Source organism: Corvus hawaiiensis, chromosome 19 (genome assembly GCF_020740725.1).
Source record: "Corvus hawaiiensis isolate bCorHaw1 chromosome 19, bCorHaw1.pri.cur, whole genome shotgun sequence".
NCBI classification, from domain to species: domain Eukaryota; kingdom Metazoa; phylum Chordata; class Aves; order Passeriformes; family Corvidae; genus Corvus; species Corvus hawaiiensis.
Genome location: NC_063231.1, coordinates 4,420,873 through 4,442,902, shown reverse-complemented (window position 1 = coordinate 4,442,902; position 22,030 = coordinate 4,420,873). Strand labels below are relative to the sequence as shown.

Below are 22,030 nucleotides of genomic sequence, written 5' to 3'. Positions count from 1 at the left end.
CTGGGAAATTGCACAAAAGAACACTTGCAGCATGTTCTTGTACTTTCCCTACATTTCTCTATCGGTCCAAGGATAGCATTTATGTTGATTTCTCGTGGTGGACAGAAAGTTGCTTTCTGCTCTCACCTCAGGGACACTGCTAACGGATCTCAGCTCCCCTCGACCCCCCTTCATCACTCTCACGATGCAAACACCAATGCAAGGTGGCTGCAGAGGCAGTTTCTCTTTTTGTTGTGAGGATGACAGATGATTTCTAGGCTAGGAAGCAATAAATACTGTATTTTTACTGATTTCTGATTACCTAATGAAAAGCGTTCTACTTTTCTGATTCAACTTCATAAGATAAAAAGACACAGGTGTAGTTTCCATGGGGTTTGGTTTTGGTTTTTTGTATTTAGGTGCAATATTAGCTTTCCAGAGTGTAAAAACTGATGCACTAGAACTATCTGAATGTTTAAGCAGGATGAAGAGTTTGCTCTCGGAAGTCTTGATGAAAACACCCTCAGAGGTTCTCTGACTGCACTTGAACCTGCCCCTGGCAGAATCAACACTAGAAATTACTGCAACAGAGAAGATGATTCTTTTTTGTCACATAAAATGTGAAGAATGTAAACTTTAATAAAATCCAGGAACATATTTACCTTTGTACAAAGAAGTGAAAAAATGCAGAGTCATGTTATAACTATGTCTAGTTTTTCATAAATGTCCAGTTTGCAATAAAGTGTATTTAGAAACAAAATCTTCCACCAGGTCTCCCTGCAACATCTTCATAGCTCGCCAGTGAATGCTCCCACAGTTTTGTGGTTTGCCTTTGGGATGACTTAGCTCCTCCTTGATATAATCCAGCCAGAGGTCTTTAAAAAAAAAATGGAAGTTCTGGTTAGATTTTGACTAGATATTACTTAACAGACCAAGCCTAATACCAAGCCTAACTAGAAACTCTCTTTTTCTAAGTGTCTTGATATTAATGCAGTAAGGTTTACTTTGTGAAACTACAATCTCTGCACCTTGAGGAGCAAAACCCCGGGTTCTATTCCCAGCTGGAATAGTCACGTCTTCAGAAATAATCCAACAATAACTGAGCTGTGTACTTTCTTAAAAGGAATATTGCAGAAATCTTGATTATAAATATATAGCTCCATACTGTTCATAAATCCAAATTAGAAGTGATACACATCTCTTATGCCAGCGTCAGAATCTGACTTGCTCCTAGTTGTGCTGAAGCCATCCCACTGCCAATGACGCTGGGCTGACAGTGGAGGGTCTCTGCAGTGTCCTACACTTAACAGCACAGAAGAAATAAGCTCCACTCTGAATGACGGCAAGCACACAAGGGCAGAACAAACAGTTACCTTTTGAAATGGATGGAAATAAAAGAGGCAGCAGTGAATGAATGAATAAATAATAAAAAATAGAATCCCTTTACCAGTATTTGTTGAACCAAACTCCCTCAAGGCACGTTCATAGTATTCTCTCAGATGAAGCATTTTGCAGGATTCCTAACAAAGGAAGGTATTAAAAGGCCATTTATTTTGTACAGAAGTGAATCTGCAGTGTGACTAGATTCTGACAAAGGAAGAGAGTCATGGCGATTACATGCACACACTGCTGAAGATTTAGTTACCATGGAACTTGGGTTTGTATCACATCCTGTGAATCAGCTGCAGAGAACAAACATGAACTGACCACAGACTAACATCACTACTCTGCTTCCTATTTAAACCCCAAGTTAGAACTGTATTTTACAAATACAAGGCACTAATTGGATAGTCAACAACTTACTTGCTCCTTTTCTATTTGGATCATCTTCCTGAAGAAGTCAAGTGAAAATGGATGATTTTCACACAGGCTGAAATAAAGTAAGTGACTTTAGACTTAAGGACTTTTAACATATACTCTAGAACAACCAAGTTTGAAGGTTTTAACTTTTACCTGGTAAAGAGTCTTTTAACTTTCTTATAACCACCATTTCTGTAAGTCCAGTCAAGATACATTTCTTTCATAGTCACAGATTCAGCAGGTGTTGTGGCATGCAAGGATCTCTACAAGTTTAAAAGGAAAAAAAACCAAAACAAACAAACAAAAAAAAAAACCCTATCACATAACCTATAATTAAATGGCCCAATTAGTGCTTCTCCCTAGTTAGGTATCTGAGAGATGGAGATCTCCTAAGTCTAAAATACATTTCTCCTCCAGTATTCCATACAGCTGGAACTGGCATTTCCATAAACCCATTCATGCAGAGGGTTTCACAATACTCTACAAACAGCTGTCAAGCTTCCACCTGAAATATATGTTCTATGTTGTAGATGGGAGGGAAAAAAACCACAGTGTAAAATGCCAGGCAAAGAGGAAACGTTTTGCCCTATGCTACTGAGGAAATACATAGTGAGATTAAAGTCCTGGTTCTGATCTTGACTTTTCTGTAACAAGACTGATGTTTTCACACAGATTGGAAAATTCTCTTTTCCATGTTCAGATAGGTATCTGAAAACAGAGCAAAAATTCTAGACCACAAAGTAGGAGTCCATCATTGGTTGTGCTTACAAACATCCATATGCCTTAGAAGCATGGGAATGATATTTGTGCCTGTAAGTCTATGTCCAACTGGTTTTTTTAGCAAACACAGTTTTGCTTGAAATGCTTTGATATCAATACATCCATGAAGGAACTTCATTATAAAGCATTTATTGCATGTTCCATCCACATTGTTCCATTTTTATTTACAGACATAAAAGTAGATTTTGATTAGCCGAGTACCTCGTAGAGAGCTTCTGTGTCCTCCTTGCTCTTTTTGCCCTCACTCCATTCCACCCAGAGGGTCCACAATGGCAAAGTACCCTACAAGGTCAGCAAACACATCAAATGACCGAAATACAGTGATACTGATTTACAGAAACAGACAGCAATAAGCCATCAGGTTCTGTATTACCTGCCATAAAAAATACCCTTTAGACACAGCTCTTGGAAAGACAACTTTGAACTGAAATCACTTCTCATTTCCTTTCTAACTTACAGGACAAATCATCCTTAGCTGGACAGCCGTGTTGCAAGGGATGAGAACCAAGTTTTGCATCACTGAGCATTGAAGTACACAAAGGTGACTTCCAAGAAAAAGAAGGAAAGAAACCTTCCTCTTTCTTCACTCATTGTGTCCGGGGTTTGAAATGGAACAGAGTAGGAGAGCACACATCTAATCAAGGCTGAAATACCACACAGGCAAATGGTGTTATCAGGACAGTGAAGAAGGGGAAGCACATTTTTCCTTAAAACACAAATACCAGCTCACTGCTAGAACATGCAAAATGTCACCTGTAAGCATTCAAACTTTAAACATGTGAATTTTAAGTGAATTGACAATTCCCTAATACTCAGGAGTGCAATCTGCATGTGAAACATCAAGTTCTTATTTCTGACCTTAAAAATGGTTAAGGACTGTAAATGCCTTGTAAACAAAAAACAACAACAAAAAATCACACCAAAACGAACAACAAACAAACAAAACTAAACAAAAAACCCACACAAACAAAAAAACCAAACCAAAACAAAAAAACCCCTAACAACCAATCATCAGAGGTTTCTGGCCCAAGACTAATGCATGCCAAGTCCATTAAAGCAGCACAGACCTTAGATTTCACATGTTTAATGGCTTCTTCAAAACACTGGGTCACATCATCCCTCTTCAGCTGGATCAGCACCTGCAGCCTCATCTGCCACATTTCCACAGACTGGCTGAAGTGGCTGGTTGCAGCTTCTGCCACCTCCACAGCCTTCTCAGAGAGGTTGGAGTCCAGCAACAGCTGAAGCTACAACACAGCAGACACAGCTTTGTTAAAAAGCAGGGCTCTGAACCAATATTGTCCCTCTGTGTCTACTCAAAATGGCAAAGACAGGCACACAAACAATGCAGGAAAGTCTCAGCATTTATTTCTTCTGTATCAGTTCTTACCCAGTGCTTATAGAGAGCTTCTAGCAGCAAACTGGACTCATGGGCTTTGCTGAACACATTCAGTGTCCTCTCCAACCTCTAGAACCAACAGAGAAGAAAAATCCCAGCATTTCAAGAAGCCCACTGGATTGTGTCATGTCATCTAAATACACATTATGTGTCTAATGTTTTAGGTACCTGCAAACATTCCAAGATCAAGTGGAAATCTGAATATTTACTTCTCTTCCTTAAGGAGCAAAGAACAACACTGCATTGTTCTTTTAGTGTAATGCTAGGGAACCAAGCTGCACAGGATAATTAGTTAATTGAGTCATACCTAAGCAGAGATGCATAATTAAATTACCCACATGCCAGCACCAAACTTTGCTCAGACTTATTTGCAAAAGTCATTTTAATTCACCCTCTTCTTTGAACAAGCACAGGTTTGAAGAACCTGTCAAGTGAACTTGTAAGATCCCTTTCAACCCAAGACATTCTATGATTCCATGACTAACAAGTCTGCAGTCTTAGCTTTCATCCAAAGAGGTCACTGCACTTTACTGGCAAGACTGATTTATGCCCAGGTTAATCATGTTCAGGCAGGCCACGTGTGAGCGTGGCAGTAACAGTGATCCCCCTAGATGGACACTGAATATTTTTAATGATGGCCACAGGTAAGTATTTTTTGATAAAATGTCAAAATATATTTGCTTCTTGTCTGAGGTATTACAGAAGTCAGTAAAAATAGGGATGATTTGTTTAGTATTATTTCCTAATAAACTTTTACCTTTTGCTTTAATTCTTCACTGTTGGTTTTTCTGTCATACCTCTCTAAGCAAAAAGTGATGTAGCATTTCCACATGTCCTCTGTAGAAGCAAAGGCATAATATCACACTTTACAGAACCACAAGAATAAGCACAAATATTTGTCTTTAAGAAATACAAAGATACAAATGATACAAAGTGTTAATGCTAGCTTTGTTTTAAAATGTTGTATTACAAAAGAGGCGCTAAATTTACAACATTAACATTTTTAAATGGCTCCCCAGTCCAAGCCGCAGGCAGTAGCTCTCTATAAAGAGCATCAAGCTCTTAGTTCAGCTGAGACTTTTAAAGATCCCTTGCAACCCAAACTATTCTATGGCTTTAAAGGCTATACAGGAGCAAGTCTGAGACCACTCCACAAATAGCCCCTCAACCTCTTTTCAGAGAAAGGACAATGCCAGATGTTGAAGCTGGATATCCACTGCACTGGCAATTCAAAACCATTACTTACAGCTAACCAGCAATATACTCACACTTTCAATTAAGCAGCTCCTTCAAGAGCATAAATGCATTGGAAAATAACCCAAATAACACATAAAATAGATCCCAAGAGGTAGCATCTAAAAACTGCTTGCCTTCTCTTAGGTATGGTAGAGCCTGCCATCACCTTCTTCAAGACTTTTACAAGCTACTCAAGTACCAGAAATAAATGTTAAAATGCAGGCAGAACATTTCACCTGTTGGAACTGCTCTCACAGCTTCGTCAAAGACTGCACAGCACCGTTCCTCTCTCTGGGCCATTTCTGAGACTTTCTTCTGTTTTGTGATGTGTTCTGTGGGCTGCAGGGACCCCAGCTCCAGCTCCCGGCGGGCCATGTAGTCCCATGTCAGGGGATCATCAGCATATCTGGTTTGCAAACTAAACACAACATGCTTGTAACAGCCCACAGTCACCATTCTTCATCTCCAGGTATGTTTAAGAAGGTTGTTATACTGGTATAGAAATGTAGTTAATTGCTAAGTAACCAAATGCTGGAGAAAAAACCATTTTACCTTTCCACAAGAGAAAGACAAAATATTAGCTTTTAAAAAAATCCTATTTAATATGGATATTTTCCAGAAATAAAATGACCCAGACATTAACAGGGAGCTGTTAAGAGAGATCTTTCTTTTGAGAGGAACAACTGGAGAAATAAAAGACGCAAAATCCCTATGAAAGTACACTAGGAAAATCCACAGTTCCTGCAGTGAATTTACAGAAACTAAGTGCAGTAATTATTCAGTGACAACTGTATTTTATCTAAACTTTTCTTAGTAGCTTTTTAAAGCCCTTTCTGAAGTTAGATACAAGTATCCTTTTCTAAAGATCATGCTTGCCTTATCTTTTGTTTTTCTTAAACGACTTTACATAAGTCTTAATACTATTTCCCTAGAGGAACAGCCTTCAGTTCTTAAAATCCTGTCAATCCACTATAAATCAGAGACATTATGAGAACATGTTTCTTAAAAACCAAACCAAAATAAAATAAAAATACAACATAAAGCCACAACTCACTTCTCAAGGATTTCTTTTTGCAAATCTTGGGTAAAATCAAAGAGCTTTGCAATAGAGAGCACAGCCAGCTGGAACTCAACACCTACATTTCAAGAGGAGAAAAAACTATGGAGTATTTGCTAAATTCCTCAACATATTGCATCAATTGCACTTTCCATTTCTGTAGCTTGATTTCACTTGCAAATTTAATCAGCACCTCCTCTACTCCCTCACTTGACTCTGCCATGAAAACACAAAATGCTCCACACTCAGGACAGATCTCTCCAAAGCTGCACAAAATACATGTCCATGAATTGTGTCTATCTTGTATCTCCATAACTTACCTTTGAAAATGCCAAGTGACATGACTTGACATATTCAGATCATTGTGAACCCCCATCAGCTATTACTCACACCCTACTATTCTTAAGTGCTTACAAATCATTCGTATGCTTATTTTTTCCAGTATTTCTCCAGCAAATTAAATTAAGCCAAATCTTTCTGAAATTTCCTCGAATGTCCTTTTTCCCCACCTATTTTCAATGTTCATTATTGTATTTTGTCCAGTCTTCTAAAATACGTCCCTCTATCATGATTTCTCAAAGATATCTGCTACTAGTTTGCAGTTATTTTACCCAATTCTCTCAATAAAATAGCTGAGTTTTATCAAGCCTGCTTAATTTAAAATAATTTAATCTGGTTTATTATTAGTCTGAATTCTTACTTCTTTGCCACTAGTGTTAGCTGATCAGTTGTGATCTAATGTTCAGCAAAGTAAGAAAGGTGTGTAATTCTGAAGTGTCCTTTGTTTTTCTTTTTTAATCAAGTTTTGAGACTGTAACCCAGCACTAAGCCTCTTCAGCCCTAAAGCCATTGTGCTGGAAGAGATGTCAGCCTGCAGGAAAGACATGGAATCAGAACTACCAGCACCATTAATTTATACTCTGCATTATATAGGTTCTCCTGAAGAAACGGTGTATTTGAAAAAAGGCTTAGTGTGTGCATTGAAGCTAAGTCTATCAGCATTGCCTACTGCAGAACTGAATTAAAGATTACAATTTTTTCATGAATAAGTACAAGAAATGTTCATTCACCTTTAATTTTCTGAGAAGCATCCCTATAGACTATGCCAGCCATTTCCCCATTGAGAATTTCTTCAGAGTAATTGAATTCCCCCTGAAATATCAAGCATATCATTGAAGAAATTATTGTCCTTTCTCAGCCAACATTTTTGCAAACAGGGAAAGAAAAATCGGAAGATATTAATGTTTTTCTTCATGCAAGTCTATTTTTATGTAATTTGCACAAGTCAACTATAAAGAAATGAGATAGGAAGTTTGACTATTTACTTTCCAGAAATTACTGTTAATTTTAAGACTGGGGAATGTAATAAAAGATTTTACAAAGGCAAAGAAAAAACAGATGTATGAAGTATTTGAGCTGAGCATCAGCAAATACTTGAAAAGCTCCACACAGGTGCAGGACAGGAACAAAAACTTTTCTAAGCCACTGTCAAATTAACCATTAATTCAAAACTGTGAAATTCAACATGTAATACACAAGCAGACAATATCTTGTAAGTAAGTTTAGTTGACCTACCAGATCCATCTTTGCTTGTTCAAATTCTTTCTTCTCCTTCCTCTGTTTCTCAGCATGCATAAGCTCCATTCTGAAATACTGCAAGAGTGACAACAAAATGAAATTACTGTGGGGATAAATCATAAAAATCTAAGTCCACAAACAGGGTAAAACAAGCTCTGAGGAGCTACAAATAAGGACTTTGCCACATCCCACATATGTCCTAGAGCCTTGGTTTTTGAAGGCTTGTGCACCTACCACTATCTGCCCTGTGTATTTGCTCAGAAATTTCCAACAGGTAGCAGTGACCATTTTTTAGTCATTCTTTAAACCTTAACTTGCCCCCAAAGAAAACCAAGTTCCTCAACAAAGACTGGGGATGCCAGACTGAGCCTGACAACTATGTTCTGGCAGAGCTTAACAGCACCTTAGAAAGGAATTTTGGGGTTGGTTTTATTAATATTTTTGACATTTTCCTGCTGATGGAAAAACAAGTTTTTCCAGTTGTGTCAGACGGATCTGGGAAACATGCTGAACGGATTTGCTCTGATTGATCAAGTAAGTGGTCATAGAAGAAAAACAGGAACTCACTTCTTGATAAAGTTTGGGGCAGTCTGGATGGAAGCGCAAAGCACGAAGGAACAAGTGCCTGGCACTTTCTGATGACAGTCGTGTCTCCATTTCCCACTTTGCTGCCATAATCCACAGTGCTGCAACAGGTGACACAAATAAATTTATTTAACCTCTCAACATGAGCTCAGCACCAGTATAAGACTGATTATCTCCCATGCAAAACTGTAAAGCAGACAGGCAGATCCAGGAAGTTTAATCGGGTCTACAGATCTAATGATGTCTTCAAAAGCCAAAAAGCAGTCATGAGCATTCAACATCTCTCACTTCTGATACATCTACTGAGTCCCCAGTCCACCTGGGAATTGGTCATTCTGACCTGCTTCACATTCTTCCCATTGCTCAGCAGAACCCCTGTCAGAGCCCTCCTCTCTGAAGCAGCAGCAAGGCAAAGAACAGAGAGTAGGAACTTCAGCCCAACAGCTTGAACCAAGATCTACAAGAACTTAAACCAACACCATACAATCTATGCTGAGGCATTTATTCAGCACTCACCATTTATTTTATTTACCTGGTTTATTGGAATGAATGGCCAACATGGTAGAAAACACCTTACTGAGTTGATGTTTTGCATTCTGTAAAAGAAGTAGTTTTGTTTCACCCACTCTGGTACTGAATTGAACCCCCAGCACCAAAGTTTCAGTAGGAAAGGTTACTAGCCGTAGTACAATTGCTCTGAAAAAGATGCTTCTCTGCTACTGTATCTTCAGTAGAAAGTTTCTCATATTTACTCAAGAGTGACCAGCATTTAAATGTCACCAGATTAGGGTAGCATGGCTAACTCAACTTTTCTGAACTACACAGCAAACGCAAATGTTGCCTAAGTCCCAAACCCACTGTCTCACTGCCCCTTTCTGAGATACAGATTGTATTTTCTTTTGGCCACCTTCACTGCCATGCAAGGTCACCTTCTTCAGTACAGAAATGACAGCACTTGAATGCTTGTAATAACATGAAGCCTTGCACAGGTAAGTTTATCAAGTACAGAACCACCAGAATTAGACTTTCCAGGATAGCCACGACAATAAATATTTGGAACAGAATCACAATTCACAGACAAGTGAGTCACTCACTCCAGAGAAGGTATAACCAATATTATGGCTCTCACAAACCAACTGGTACACCAGATTTAATGCAGTTAGCCTCACCTTTGCCCCTGCAAGCACCAAATGTCATACTAATTCATTCTCAAACTCTACATTTACATACATCAGTGAAAATCCCAAGCACCTCCAACAATACTATCAAAATTATGTCAGTATTACAGCATGTAGCAGTTAAGTTTGTACCCCTATCTTTAAATCAAGTTTCAGATGTGTGAGTAAGCACCAATCCAGTATCTCAACCTGGGTAAGATCAGGATTTGAAAACTCACCCACTGCTTGCAAAATGCAACATGCGAAAGCCACAGCTGGACATCATCCTGTTGGAAATCAAAAGAAGAAGAGAATCAATCTCACAATGTACAAAATCATTTGTACATTGACAAGCAAACAACACACTCTTGGTACAATGACCTGGTGTACAGAAAAAAAGAATTCTGAATCTCAGTACAAATAAACTTACTTTCCATTTCCCTGTAGCTCGGTTGAACAGGCTGTGGACTCTATGCAGAATAGAGTGCTCAATTTCATCCTTCTTAAATGGATATCCAATGCGCTAAGAGGAAAAAAAAACTAATTTTATTGCAATAGAAAATTTGGCATAAAGTATTTTGTACTCTTAATAAGTGACAAACTTACTGCTCTTCTTTTCTTGATCAGTTCCAGCAGATTAACTTCATACTAGAAAAAGAAACATTTAAAAGCAAATAATGAGGCATCTAACAGTAAGGCAAAAAAAACCCCAAATCAAGTTTGTTATAGATGATCAGGTGAACAATAAACATTACAGTCAGGAACACATAAGCCATAATGGGGGGGGTCTATATCCCTGGAGAGACAAGAAATTACAGGAAGAGGTCACAACACGAGAGAAGCCTGACCCCAAACTCAGGCACCAACTCCTGGCTATGCTTCCTGCTCTGGTGCCAACAACCGCTCACAGGTGAACGACCAGGTGAGGAGGAGTCTCCGTTTTCTGACCTGTTTGCAACGTGGGTAACTACAAAACTAGCCGGGTCTAACTGAGCTGGGTCTGCATCAAGAGCTGCCTCGCGAGCTGCCTCGCTCTGCCTCTCAGTGAAGCCTACCTGGATGTAATTAATGAAATCCTCCTTCCGCAGCGCTCTCCGCTGGATTTTGTACTCTAGAGCCGAGGCTTTCCTCAGGACGGCCCTGTGGGAACGGGAGATCAGCGCCCGGAGCGCTCCTGGCCGCACCACGTGCGCTCACCCACCGGCCCCGGCCCCGGCCCCGGCCCCGCTCACCGGATCTCTTTGCGTGTGAAGAGCCCGACCCGCTCCAGCTGCTCGAGCTCCGGGACGCGGTCCTCCAGCCGCTGCTCGATGCGCTCCGCCATGACCGCGGGGGTTCCGGTGTGTCCGGCCCGGCACGACGCGGCACGACGCGGCACGACGCGGCACAGCACGGCCCGGCACGGCTGCCGCCGCTTCCGCCCGCTGCCCTCGCCGCTTCCGCCGCCGCTGCGCCGCTCTGCCGCCCCCTGCCCGGCTGGCGGGGCCAGAGCCGCAGAGTCTGTATAGACTCGATCGGGTTGGAAGGGACCTCTGGAGATCGCCCAGTCCAACCCCCCTGCCCAGGTAGGGTCGCCTGCAGCAGGGGACACAGACGTGGGTTTGGAATGTCTCCAGAGAGGGAGACTCCATGATCTCCCTGGGCAGCTGTTCCAGTGCTCTGCCACCCTCCACGGAAAGAAATCCTTCCTCATGTTGAGGTGGAACTTTTTGTGTTTTAGTTTATGACCATTGCTCCTCGTCCTGTCGCTGGGCATCACCTAAAAGAGTCTGGAACCATCCTCTTGGCACCAGCCGTGGAGCTAAACACGATGGCATTCACCAGGGTCAGTGATGGGACATCAGCCTGGAACTGCTCCAGCACTTTGCTTCTTGGGTGGGATTCCTCCAAGACAAATGGCTCTTTGTCACTCACATGGTACTGTCCTTCTTTCCACCTTCCAGATTTTTAAGAAAAAATCGTCTACTGTGAGGGTGGTGAGATACTGGCACCAGAGAACATGTGAATTCCCTATCCCTGGAAGTGTTCAAGACCAGATTGGACAGGGCTTGCAGTAACCCAGTCTAGTGGAAGGTGTCCCTGCCCATGGCAGAGGGTTGGCACTAGATGATCATTAAGGCCCGTTCCAACCCAAAACATTCCATGAGTCTATGATTCTGAGAAAATTAACAATATAACTAGGCAACAGTAAATTTTTGTTTCTGAACTTAGAGATGTTCCAGAAAATAAAAACTGAAATGGGAAATAATTTATTGAGAGAATTGCTTAAATGCATATTATCCACAGCAGTATCTGCTGCTTATGCTTTGAGTTGTCACTGCTGTCACTGAGCTGGTCAGCCACAGAGCCAACCCCACCTCTAAACCTACCCTGTCACAGCCATTGTTCCCTCCTGGGGGAAAAGGCAGGAGTTTGTCTCTGTAAAAACAAGTACAAGGGGAAGAGGCAGCAGACTAAGGGCAAGAGGGCTTCTGGCACAGAATTCATACATAATAGCAAAAAAAACCAAAAAGTGAGTGATTTTTCCTTTTACAGTCAAAAGTTTTAACAGGTGTTGCCAAATACAGAGTGAGTACTTGAGCAATTGACTTTTGTTAAAAACACAGGTAACACTTTACAGGAACTATCAAGAGCAGTGGTAATTTTTTTTTCACCTGCCGTGACTTGGATTTGTGGTGGCTTTTCTCAATTTTGGGACCAATTAAAAAAAAACTAAACTAATTCTTAGTGGGAGAGGTTTAGCAACTTTCACTCTGACAGGAAATAGTGACATGATTTTCCAAGAAGTAACCAAACAGGAAAGCTACCAGGAAATGGAGAGGCACCATCCAGTCACAAGACCACGAACTACAGGCTAGTGCTGCATTCAGAAGCTGGTGGCCTAGGCAGCTCTGGATTGCAGCTGCCTTGTGTCATGGGACTCCTTACCCACCCCACAAGGACAAAGGCAGTTCCTGATGGAGACTGTCCTCCTTGGAGACTCCCTTGTCCTACACTGAACCACCACAGGTCAGAGGGGGATTGGTGTAGCTGTCCCAGCACGGCCATCCCCACTGGTGAGCCAAAGCCTTCAGTCCCTTGTGACCTAAAGTTCAGTGAGTTCACCTCCCATTGAGTTCAGCTTTCAGTAAAGCAGCACAGCAGTTCTTCTCAGTGGCAGTGGAAGAGTGTTATTCATAATCACCAGTAACTTATTAATTATACTGGGTTTGATATTTTGATATGCACCAGCTCAAGCTGATTCTTGTGCAAGTCCACAGATTTTACTAAAATAGCCCTTAAGGAGGACAGCACCGGGCATCAAAAGTAGTATTAGCACACTGAATTGCTGAGCAAGAGTGTGATTGGATTTACTACACTGGATTGTTTCATTTTGTTTGAGTATTTTTGCATCTGATTGCATGATTTTATACTTTATAAAAGCATTCTGTACTTAGAGCTAGTCTGTCATGGTGCATGTAGATCCCAACATGTAAATGAGAACACCACATGCAGTGTAGGAGTTATGAATTGAAAAGGTAAATGTCAGCCATTACCCAAAAACCTCAAGAAAATTCTATTTCTAGCTTCTTGCTATCCTCTCTCTTCAACCATTCAGCTGAAAATCAGCAGTAACTGCAAAAGAGAGACATCAACATAAACAACAGAGTCTTCTGAAACTTTGATCATTCGGTCAGTCTGAAAATACTGTTCTGTGATCAACCTACAATGTTCTGCCACCTGCAGTCAGTCAGGGACTTTGAAGCTCACCAAACCATCCATGAGTGTTCTAATGTAGATGGTAGAGAAGTGTGTGTGCCCTCAGAGGCCACAGCAACCTCCGCCTTGAATGTGTCTCCAGCAGAATTCAGTCCCATGCACAGATCTACCAACAGGTCTGAGAGTTCCCCACACAGTGATAACAATGGGTGTCCAAAAAGGCCTCAGAGGGCATTAAATTTCTTGCTAGCACTTGTCAAAGCACCACAATATCATCCCATAGAAGCACATAGGCACAGCACAAACCACTCTGCAGGACCCATCACTGTGGGACTCAAAGGATCAAAGAATGGTGTGCACCAAAACAATAGACTCCCCAAGTTTCTAGTTTAGGGGCCTAGTACTTCCCACTCAAAAACACACAGAGTGAGTAACAATAAGATTTAAAATACTGAACTTCATTGATGACCTCACAGGATTATTTACAAAAAAAAAAAAAAAAAAAAAAAAATAGATCAAAACCCAATCGAAAACGTTTTCTGTTCCCTCACATATCCTTCCTTTCCTGTAGATGGAACAAGGACAAAAATAAAAATGCCTTTCCTTTTCTTCCCCCAGCAAAACAATCCTTAGAACAATTAACATAACGGACTGTCAAAAGTGCTCATACCAAAGTGACAAATGCCGTGAGTGGCAGGCAAGCCCAGCCCGACCCACCAGAACACTGCATGCTGGATTTGTCATGCAAATCAAAATGGAACCTGACATGCTCTTTGTTCATTTCCCTTTCATAAAATCTACTTTAAATGCCTCCCATGTGCCTTGTTTTGGAAGCTGACATTCCAAATGCATTAGTGCAAATTAAGGAGGGATCCATTACCAATAAAGACATTGTGATACAGAGAGTTTCAACAAATCTTATTGGGAAAACTGGAGAAACAACTGCTGCAGCTGGCAACTGTAGGGTCCCACCGTTTGCTGCTTTTATGAAGTCTCTTTAGAAAAACTCCATCAGTAGGTCCTTGCGGAGAAGTTCTGGCAAGCTGTCACAACTTAATGTTTATAGATTATGTCTGCAAGCAATGGATATGTTATGAATTAGGAAAAATCACAGTGGTTTTCCATTAAGTTTTGTCTATATTAAAACATTTAATGGTTAATGTGCATAAGACAAATATTTAAATTACAAATTGATTTATATCTATCTTTTTTATTTCTGCTATTTTACTACCTGAGTGCAGAAACAATTATATAGCTTTCTGGAAGATGCCCCCAGATATACAGTATTTTACAATTAACATGTACTTTATGACAATGCCTTTTAAACAATGAAAATCATGTTATGACCTCATGAAAAGAATTGGGACGCTTCCACTGGCTTCAGCTGAGCCAGTGGTTCATCCCCTCGGGATATATTTTTAACAAAGCCCTCAAAGCATTTACTGAGCATGTGGGACTTTGGTTTAAAAATATATGAGCACATGTGTTAATAAAACAGTTTGGAATTTACTCTCAAAAATAAACTAACCCAAACTTTGGACTACATTAACTTCCTTAGTTTTGTAATTAAAATAATTTACATGATGATTTGGTTTCACCTCTGCCAAAACCAGCAGTCAATCTGAATAAATAGTGGTTTCATCACTGCAATTCCACTCTGAGCATCCAAAAATTTAGATTTAAGTCTTTGCAGTTGGTCAGTTGGACTGTTCCATACCAGCATTAATCCTGGTACATGTCCTAGACAGATGTTATTTTTTCCATTCTGATAGAAAATTGCTTGTCTTTGTGAATGCATTGCTTTACTCTTGCAGCTTGCTGGCACTTACCCTGCAACTTTACATCTGAATCCCTCCTGGAATTTCATTCACTCACTCTTCTCTTTTTTCAGCTAAAAGTGGTAAAAAAACCACAAAATCAACAAATATAAACATTTTCGTTTAATGCCTTAACAGAACTATTATCTGATACTTTACATACCTCTTTAAAAAGGCAAAACCTTTACTTTCTTCTCTGCATTGGCTCTGAACTTGAATTTTTATTAATCAGATTTTTCCTCCTACTTATTTTGAGGCATTCTGTTTTGCCCCAAGATCTGAACATCTATACAAAGGGAATTTCCAATGAAGGGGAATGATGCCTCTGGAATTGTTTCCTTGCCAATTCACATCTGGCACTCAGTATAAGATCCATCTGCTTATTCAGGATCTCCAGGGGCTTGCACAGTAGTGGCTATGAGTGTGCCTTTTAATTTGATTTTGTCATTTGGCTGGTTGGTGAGTAGCTGACAGTCTGTCTAAATGCAGTAGGGCAGTTACAACTAGTCAGTCATCATGTCCTAGCTGCCAATTCATAACCCAGTGGAATGCCAGTCACATTTCAACAATTTAAAACTATATCTGTCATCTCCCCTACACACTCCCAAAATGTCAACACTACAAAATATATTGCTTAATTATCTTTAATTTGTTTCTTGTCTGTTGCCAGAGGTCTTCAGAGAGAAGAGAGCAGAGTCATGCTAAGCTTAATTTACCTCACTAACCTAAGTTTGAAGGGTAGGTGAAATTGTGGCATGGCCTTTGGTGACCTATTCCATAAGTAGCAATTTAGGTAAAGATAGAACTTCCTCAGAGCAAAGCCTTGTATCTTTTAAACACAAGCATGTTGGTGTCAGTGCCAATTATACTGGTACAACAAAAACCATAAACTATACCACATATAGATTTATTTCTCCTTCCAAAAACTGGGATTAGGATTGGTCACAATTTGCCTCCTACTGTGTTTCTCACATCCTTCTATAGAGATGTTTTTAGCATGGTAAAAGTACTTTGACCACAGTCATGACAACAACCAGTAAAACTACCTCTGGAGTGTGGATAATTCAGATTATAGTGTGCAGAATCATATCCTCCCAAGCACCATTCCAAAAACAAGATAAAGTCTTGTAAAACACTTCTGAAGCAACCGCTGGCATATGAAACCCCAGATAGGTTTTCTCATGTGTGAATTTTGTATTTCTGTGCTAACTGGGAAACACTAGGAAAACAGATCTTATCCTTTAAGTAACTGGTGATGATAAAATTCCAAATTCTCACTTTATTAACCTGTACTTGGTTCAGTCACAAAAGAAAGAATTGGTCCCTGTTAAAACTTATCCCTTACTTAAAGCTGAAATTAATTTGCTAACTAATTCAGTTGAGGTTTTATTTTACTATCTACTGACATGTTCTTTGATCCTCCAATATTTTTCTTTTTGAGTGATTGAAGATTTCATTCTTGCACTGTCAACAGACCTTTTGTTCAGAAACTTCTATTTACATCTGTAACTGACTTAATTTTCAGATCTTCCCACCAGTTTCTCTTTGATCTCTGCATTTCTGAGTTTAATCATTAAGTTTGCACCCGAAGTGTTTCAGTTGCCATATCTTTCACAGTTTCCGGGACTCAATTAAGAGAACACAAATCCTGAAAGTTCACTTAGAATAATTTTTTCATAGTTTTGCGTACTACACATACTGCATCTCTGAAATTACAGAATGAACTAGAATGATTCCTGTCCATTTCCATGTATTAAGTATTTAAATTTCAAGATTTAGCATGGATTTTTCCTGTGTAGTTAGTATATTTCTGCCTTTACAGTTTAATCATCTTAAGAGATATCCTACCTTTCTAGAACGAATCAATATATTGGGCCCAGGCTTTTCACAATGCTTTTGAAGCAAGTAGTTTTAGTCCACTATCTCAATTCTAATGACGAACACTTCTGCTAAAAAGCCACCAAGCAAAAATAAATCACTAACTGAAAATCAGGAAAAAAATTCACTGTAGAAGAGTCATGAAGAATACAGTAAAACATCACTAAGAGAACTCCAAGAAACAAGTCCTAAGCAATACTGACTACTAATTATCACTGATTGTTCACCATGTGAAAGCAGAAGGCAGGTGACTCCCTGGTGCAAAACATTCTGTGCATTCACTTTTCACTCCCTGCAATAACTCAAGACACACGAGCAACCTGCTAGCTGAAAGTTGTGCATTGTGGGTGCATTAAGATTCCCCGAGGGCCAAGTTCCTTGAGTGCTGTGCTCCTGGAATACATTTGAGCAGCTCTGTACAAAAGCAGTCCCCAGCCAAACACGTGAATGAGAATCACAAGTGGCTGCTCTGTCAATCTCACACACACCATTCATGGCTACACATCAGAACACTTGGGTTGCTGTGTAGGATCCGAGCCCTTGCCTTTGCCATGCTCCACAGTGCTTCCCTTACAGGAAAGTTTATTTTCTCTTTGCTGAGTTCCCTGCATTAAAGTTCCCTTATTAAAGCAGGGCAGCACGTACACTAATATGCAGAAAAACAAACTGAAACTGAGAGCTTCCACTCCAACAGCAGCATGATCCTGCCATCCCAAACACACCCAGTACTCCACCCGTTCCTGTGCTGTTACTCAGAAAGCTGGAACTGCTCCCGTGCTGTTACCCAGAAAGCTAGAATTGCTCCCTTTCTCCAGGTGCAATATTATGTAGCCTCTGTTTACAAGAGTCTGGGAAAACACTTAGAGGGAGTTGACTTTTGTTTTCCAAGTAGGTAGGGAAGAGTAGTTTATCTAACAAGTTCCATGGCCAGTTACTGTTGATCTATATCAAATCAGACTGAAAATAAAGAATATAAACTGAAAAATGAATTAATAACTATTGCAGATGAAGTTAACTCAGCACCTAGTGAAGTTTATTCATGTAAGTGAAAGAAAGGGGTGCCACTGAAATGAGTCTGGTTTTGGAGTACAGTGACATAGATGGGACCTTCCCATCTACACACAAGGTTCTAGAGCATTTGTGTGTCCTCACTTCTCTCATGGAAAACTTGGGTTTGGGGACAGGGTGTGAGAAGAAGAACTTGGATCCATGAAAACAAGAAGCAAAGTTTGGATTTAACCACAGAAGTGGAGTGTATAAAGTCTTTTCCATAGTGGATGCCCTTGAATCCCACTGACTGTGCTCATTAGCTCAAGGCCAAAATAAAAAAACACAGGTACCCACAACAGTCGCTGAGGATTTGTTATTCTCAACGACACCCTGAACACCCAACTCCAGTGCCTTACCAGTGGGGCATAACAATGCTCCCTAACAAATACTGACCCTGGCTTTCAGGATGGCCCAAATCTGGAATCAATACTTAAAGAAGACTGACTAAAAGTTTATATTCAGCTCGTAAGCACTCTTTTGTTCCAAAGTTACATGTAATACTAATTTCCCAGAAGATAAACTGATCTATAGTGGTATTTAGTTAGCTACTAACCATCTACACAGACAGATCCATATTTAAAAATGTGAGGAAAACAGTATAAATATACTGACAGAACCTTCATTTATGAGTTCCAAGTACACAAGTATTTATTTCTGCTTTAAAAGAAAAGATTTTTGGTGAATATTCTTGTGCTGAGACACAGTAATTTGGAGGACTGGAAGCTGGAAAGTTAAGTAGTGTGGCCATAGGGGTACTACAGGCAACCAACAAAATCATGTAACTATGAACCAAAGCAAAAATCCATAAAGTGCTATAAAATATGCATGTTCTTTTACATATATGTCTGAAGGGGCAAAAATTGCTGCAGTTCATCCATTAAAGATGACAGGAATGCTGGGCATGCACAGACTGCAAAAAGCTGTAGGAAAAAAGAGATTTACAAGTAGCATATTCTTTCAATCTGCAGGAAACAAATCTGATCTTTTGGATATCAAATGCAAATCCCACTAACAGGATGTGAAAACAAGAATGGATTGACCATCTCAAGACTGAAAATCTGACATAGCATGAAAGCCCCTCTGCCACCAACTTCTGCTTTCATTTCAGGGTTTTATTCCAACAGCACTCCTGGTTTGCAATTGATTGTTTCTTCCATTTATCATCTTAAACTTATTAAATTGCCTTTTTCTTTTTCTCTGTTAGGATACTTTTTATCTTTATGGGGAAAAGATACAGTATCATAATCTTCTACTGTTTTAATTTAATGTATTTATGTCAATTTCAGTGAGGTACACTCTATTTCCCTGCATCTTTTTCGGACTACTTTATTAGAAAACACATTTTCAGTGTCATTTGCTAAATACGGCCAACTTTCTGTTACCTGATATAGATGTACACAAGAAAAATGTTTTAATTTTTTGGGTTTTAATAAATGCATCTGTAAAATCTATAGGGGTCTATATTACCTGGCAGATCAGGGACACAAGAGTCTCATGCCATAGCTCATGTCTTCTGAAGACACTGTTATGATTTCAATCTTTCTAAAAAGAAATTATTTCTTTTTCTTGCTTTTAATTGTGCAAAATTAATAAACGTTACTTGCTATTTTGTGCCCTGTGCTCTTTCTAGCCATGCATTCTGTGAAGCTCCAAACATAGAATGAATCATAGAATGGTTTGGGTTAGAAGGGACCTTAAAGATCATCTCCTTCCAACCTGTGCCATGGGCAGGGATGCCTTCCACTAGACCAGGTTGCTCTGAGCCCCATCCAGCCTGGCATTGAACACTTTCAGGGGTGGGGAATGACATTTCAGAGTTTTTAAGGACTGTACCTCATGAATACTCTGTGCTCCTTAAGGACATATGAACAGCCCAGGGCAGCAGATCTAAACAAGTTAAAAAATGAATTCTCATTACCAGCAAAGAAAAACAGGCTCAAGCTACCAAAGCTCTCCTGTTTGGCCACCAGTCCTACATTTCCAGAGGGCTCAGACGTACATGTGGTGTTGCACTATCCTGTCTTACTCAAGGCAGGAGTCACAGCCCTGGTTCCTCTGTTCACAAGCAGATCCAACTCAATGCCAGAGATTAATTGCTGAGTTATCTTTGTTAATCCTGCTTGGAAGGTTGCCCTCTGTCTCCTCCCAGTTCTGAAATTTAGAAGGATGAGCCACCAGAAGCAACAGAGGCTTGGAAGCAGTTAGGAGGAAACAGGAATAAATTAGTCAGTAAACAACTTCCAAGGACTGAATTGCAGTTATACAACATTGAGGAGCCTTTCTCACACATGCTTCAATATTGATACATTCTGTCATTTATAACAGGGTGTCACTGACCTCAAGCTCAATCTCTGATCACCTAAAGATACCCATAATTTGGGATACTCCTGCTCTCTAGCCTGTAAGTCCAGCCTGGCAAACACCAAACATCAGAAACATCATCAAGAAGTCCCAGGTATTATGAGCAAAGAAATTACACATAAGGTCCTCAAAAATGTGCAGTGCATCTAACACAGCTGCTGCCAGGAGTGAAAGACTGGCATGAAATGAAATATTCAGCAACAACAAGTGGCTGTAGAGAAACTGAGTAGGAATTAGAAGATAAAGAAGCTGGAATACTAAGCAGAGACAATTATGATAAGCAGGACAAAACGTGTAACAGTATTGTTTAGAGGAAGAAAACACAACATAGGTAAAGTGGTGACAACAATGAATTTATAAAAATGTAAGAAAATTAAGGCTCAAGCAAAACACTGAAAAGCTTGCAGGTAAACCATCAATGTCTGATGAAGGAAGGAGGGGGAAAACAGATAAGAGAAGATCTTTCCAGAGCAAATATAGAAGATAAATAGTGCAGCAGAAAAAGCAAAAAGAGGGGGATAGTAGTCAACAAAGACTTGTTTATCTTAATGTTTGGGGTGTATATACACATATTTTCTTTAAACATAATAAGGTTAATAATGGACAATTGAGACATCACGTTAGAATCCCCCTCTATTGATAATGCAAGGTACATTTACAGCATGACTGACTTTGATACATGGTTTTCTTCTTAGTATTTATCACTAAGTTCATTTTTCTTAACACTAGAAATTAGAAGATAAGCGGAGATGGTGGAGTCCCAGTACGACAGCTGGATCTGGTATCAGAATTCAAGGCTGTATTTCACACATAGACCATTCTTACCCTACCCTGTACAATCACCCCGGAGAAGTTTTGCAAAGGAAAGCAAACAGAATGGAACGGCTGCCGAAGCCTTTTGTGTATGAGTTGCCGCACTGCTGATAAGGACGTGATTAAATGGAGCCGCTGTTGAATTTCCCCACGGCGCGGCTGGACTCGGTGTTTTCTCACACACGAAGTGCTGCCCCGAGGGCCGGCCCCGGCCCCGAGCTCGGCGCTGCCGCAGCTGTCAGGGCTCCGGCCGCAGCCACAGCGGCATAACCTGCACTTCCCTGGGGACAGAGAAAGGTCTAAGGAACCCAGAAACACTTTACCTCAGAATTCAAGTCTCCCTGCACCTATGGGCAACTTCTTGTGCCATCCTCGGAGGAAACCTCACGGTTAGCTAAGGTTAAAGCTACGGGATAGCAGCAGGACCTCATGGCCGACCCAGTATAACCACTTCTACCACAAAACCGATACCGATTTATACCTGAACTTCTATTTTGACAAATTTAGCTCTTGAGCTCTGCGGGCAGCGGAGCGGCCCCCCAGGCGAGAGGAGCATCAGCCACCTGTGCGGCCGCGGGGGCAACGGGAGGCGGCATGGGCAGCCCGGAGGAACGCGCAGAGCCGGGGCGGCACGGAGGGGCGGGGGTCGGGGCAGCGCGGGGGCTCGGGCGGAGCGCTGGCGGCGGGGGGCGGGGGCGGGGTCCGGCGAGCGGCCCCTCAGGCCGGCGGGGCCCCCCCCGTCCCATCATGCCCCGCGCCGGAGCGCGAGCGGCGCTTTCCCGCGAATTCAGTTCAAAGGCGGGGGGTGGGGGGGCGCGCGCCGAGCGCGCGGACCAACCAA

General features: G+C 40.9%; 1 protein-coding gene and 1 long non-coding RNA gene across 2 annotated transcripts; both read right to left on the bottom strand.

Annotated features, from left to right (window-relative positions):
* Positions 1-373: 373 nt before the first annotated feature.
* UTP6 (UTP6 small subunit processome component) lies at positions 374-10,989 on the bottom strand. The gene is made up of 19 exons (XM_048323540.1): positions 10,804-10,989; positions 10,627-10,711; positions 10,178-10,219; positions 10,002-10,094; positions 9,811-9,858; positions 8,947-9,010; positions 8,397-8,515; positions 7,827-7,904; positions 7,322-7,403; positions 6,249-6,330; positions 5,431-5,612; positions 4,716-4,795; positions 3,950-4,027; positions 3,627-3,806; positions 2,761-2,841; positions 1,933-2,042; positions 1,783-1,849; positions 1,427-1,499; positions 374-854 (listed from the first exon to the last, which is right to left on the bottom strand). Exons 1-19 carry the CDS (start codon positions 10,893-10,895, stop codon positions 697-699), a joined length of 1,794 nt encoding a protein of 597 aa, XP_048179497.1. The 5' UTR covers positions 10,896-10,989; the 3' UTR covers positions 374-696.
* A 3,080-nt stretch (positions 10,990-14,069) lies between these two features.
* Positions 14,070-21,783, bottom strand: LOC125335866. The gene is made up of 3 exons (XR_007207570.1): positions 21,513-21,783; positions 15,100-15,161; positions 14,070-14,343 (listed from the first exon to the last, which is right to left on the bottom strand). It is a non-coding gene; the product is annotated as an uncharacterized LOC125335866 (long non-coding RNA).
* Positions 21,784-22,030: the final 247 nt, after the last annotated feature.

What these genes read in the sequence shown, in the direction of transcription:
- UTP6 (XM_048323540.1), bottom strand. Translation starts at nt 10,895, where the DNA reads ATGGCGGAGCGCATCGAGCAGCGGCTGGAGGACCGCGTCCCGGAGCTC. An exon ending in TTGCATTTTGCAAGCAGTGG is followed by an intron (nt 9,011 to 9,810) that starts GTGAGTTTTCAA and finishes CTTCTTTTACAG; the next exon opens with AATGCAAAACATCAACTCAG. An exon ending in TCCAAATAGAAAAGGAGCAA is followed by an intron (nt 1,500 to 1,782) that starts GTAAGTTGTTGA and finishes TTCCTTTGTTAG; the next exon opens with GAATCCTGCAAAATGCTTCA.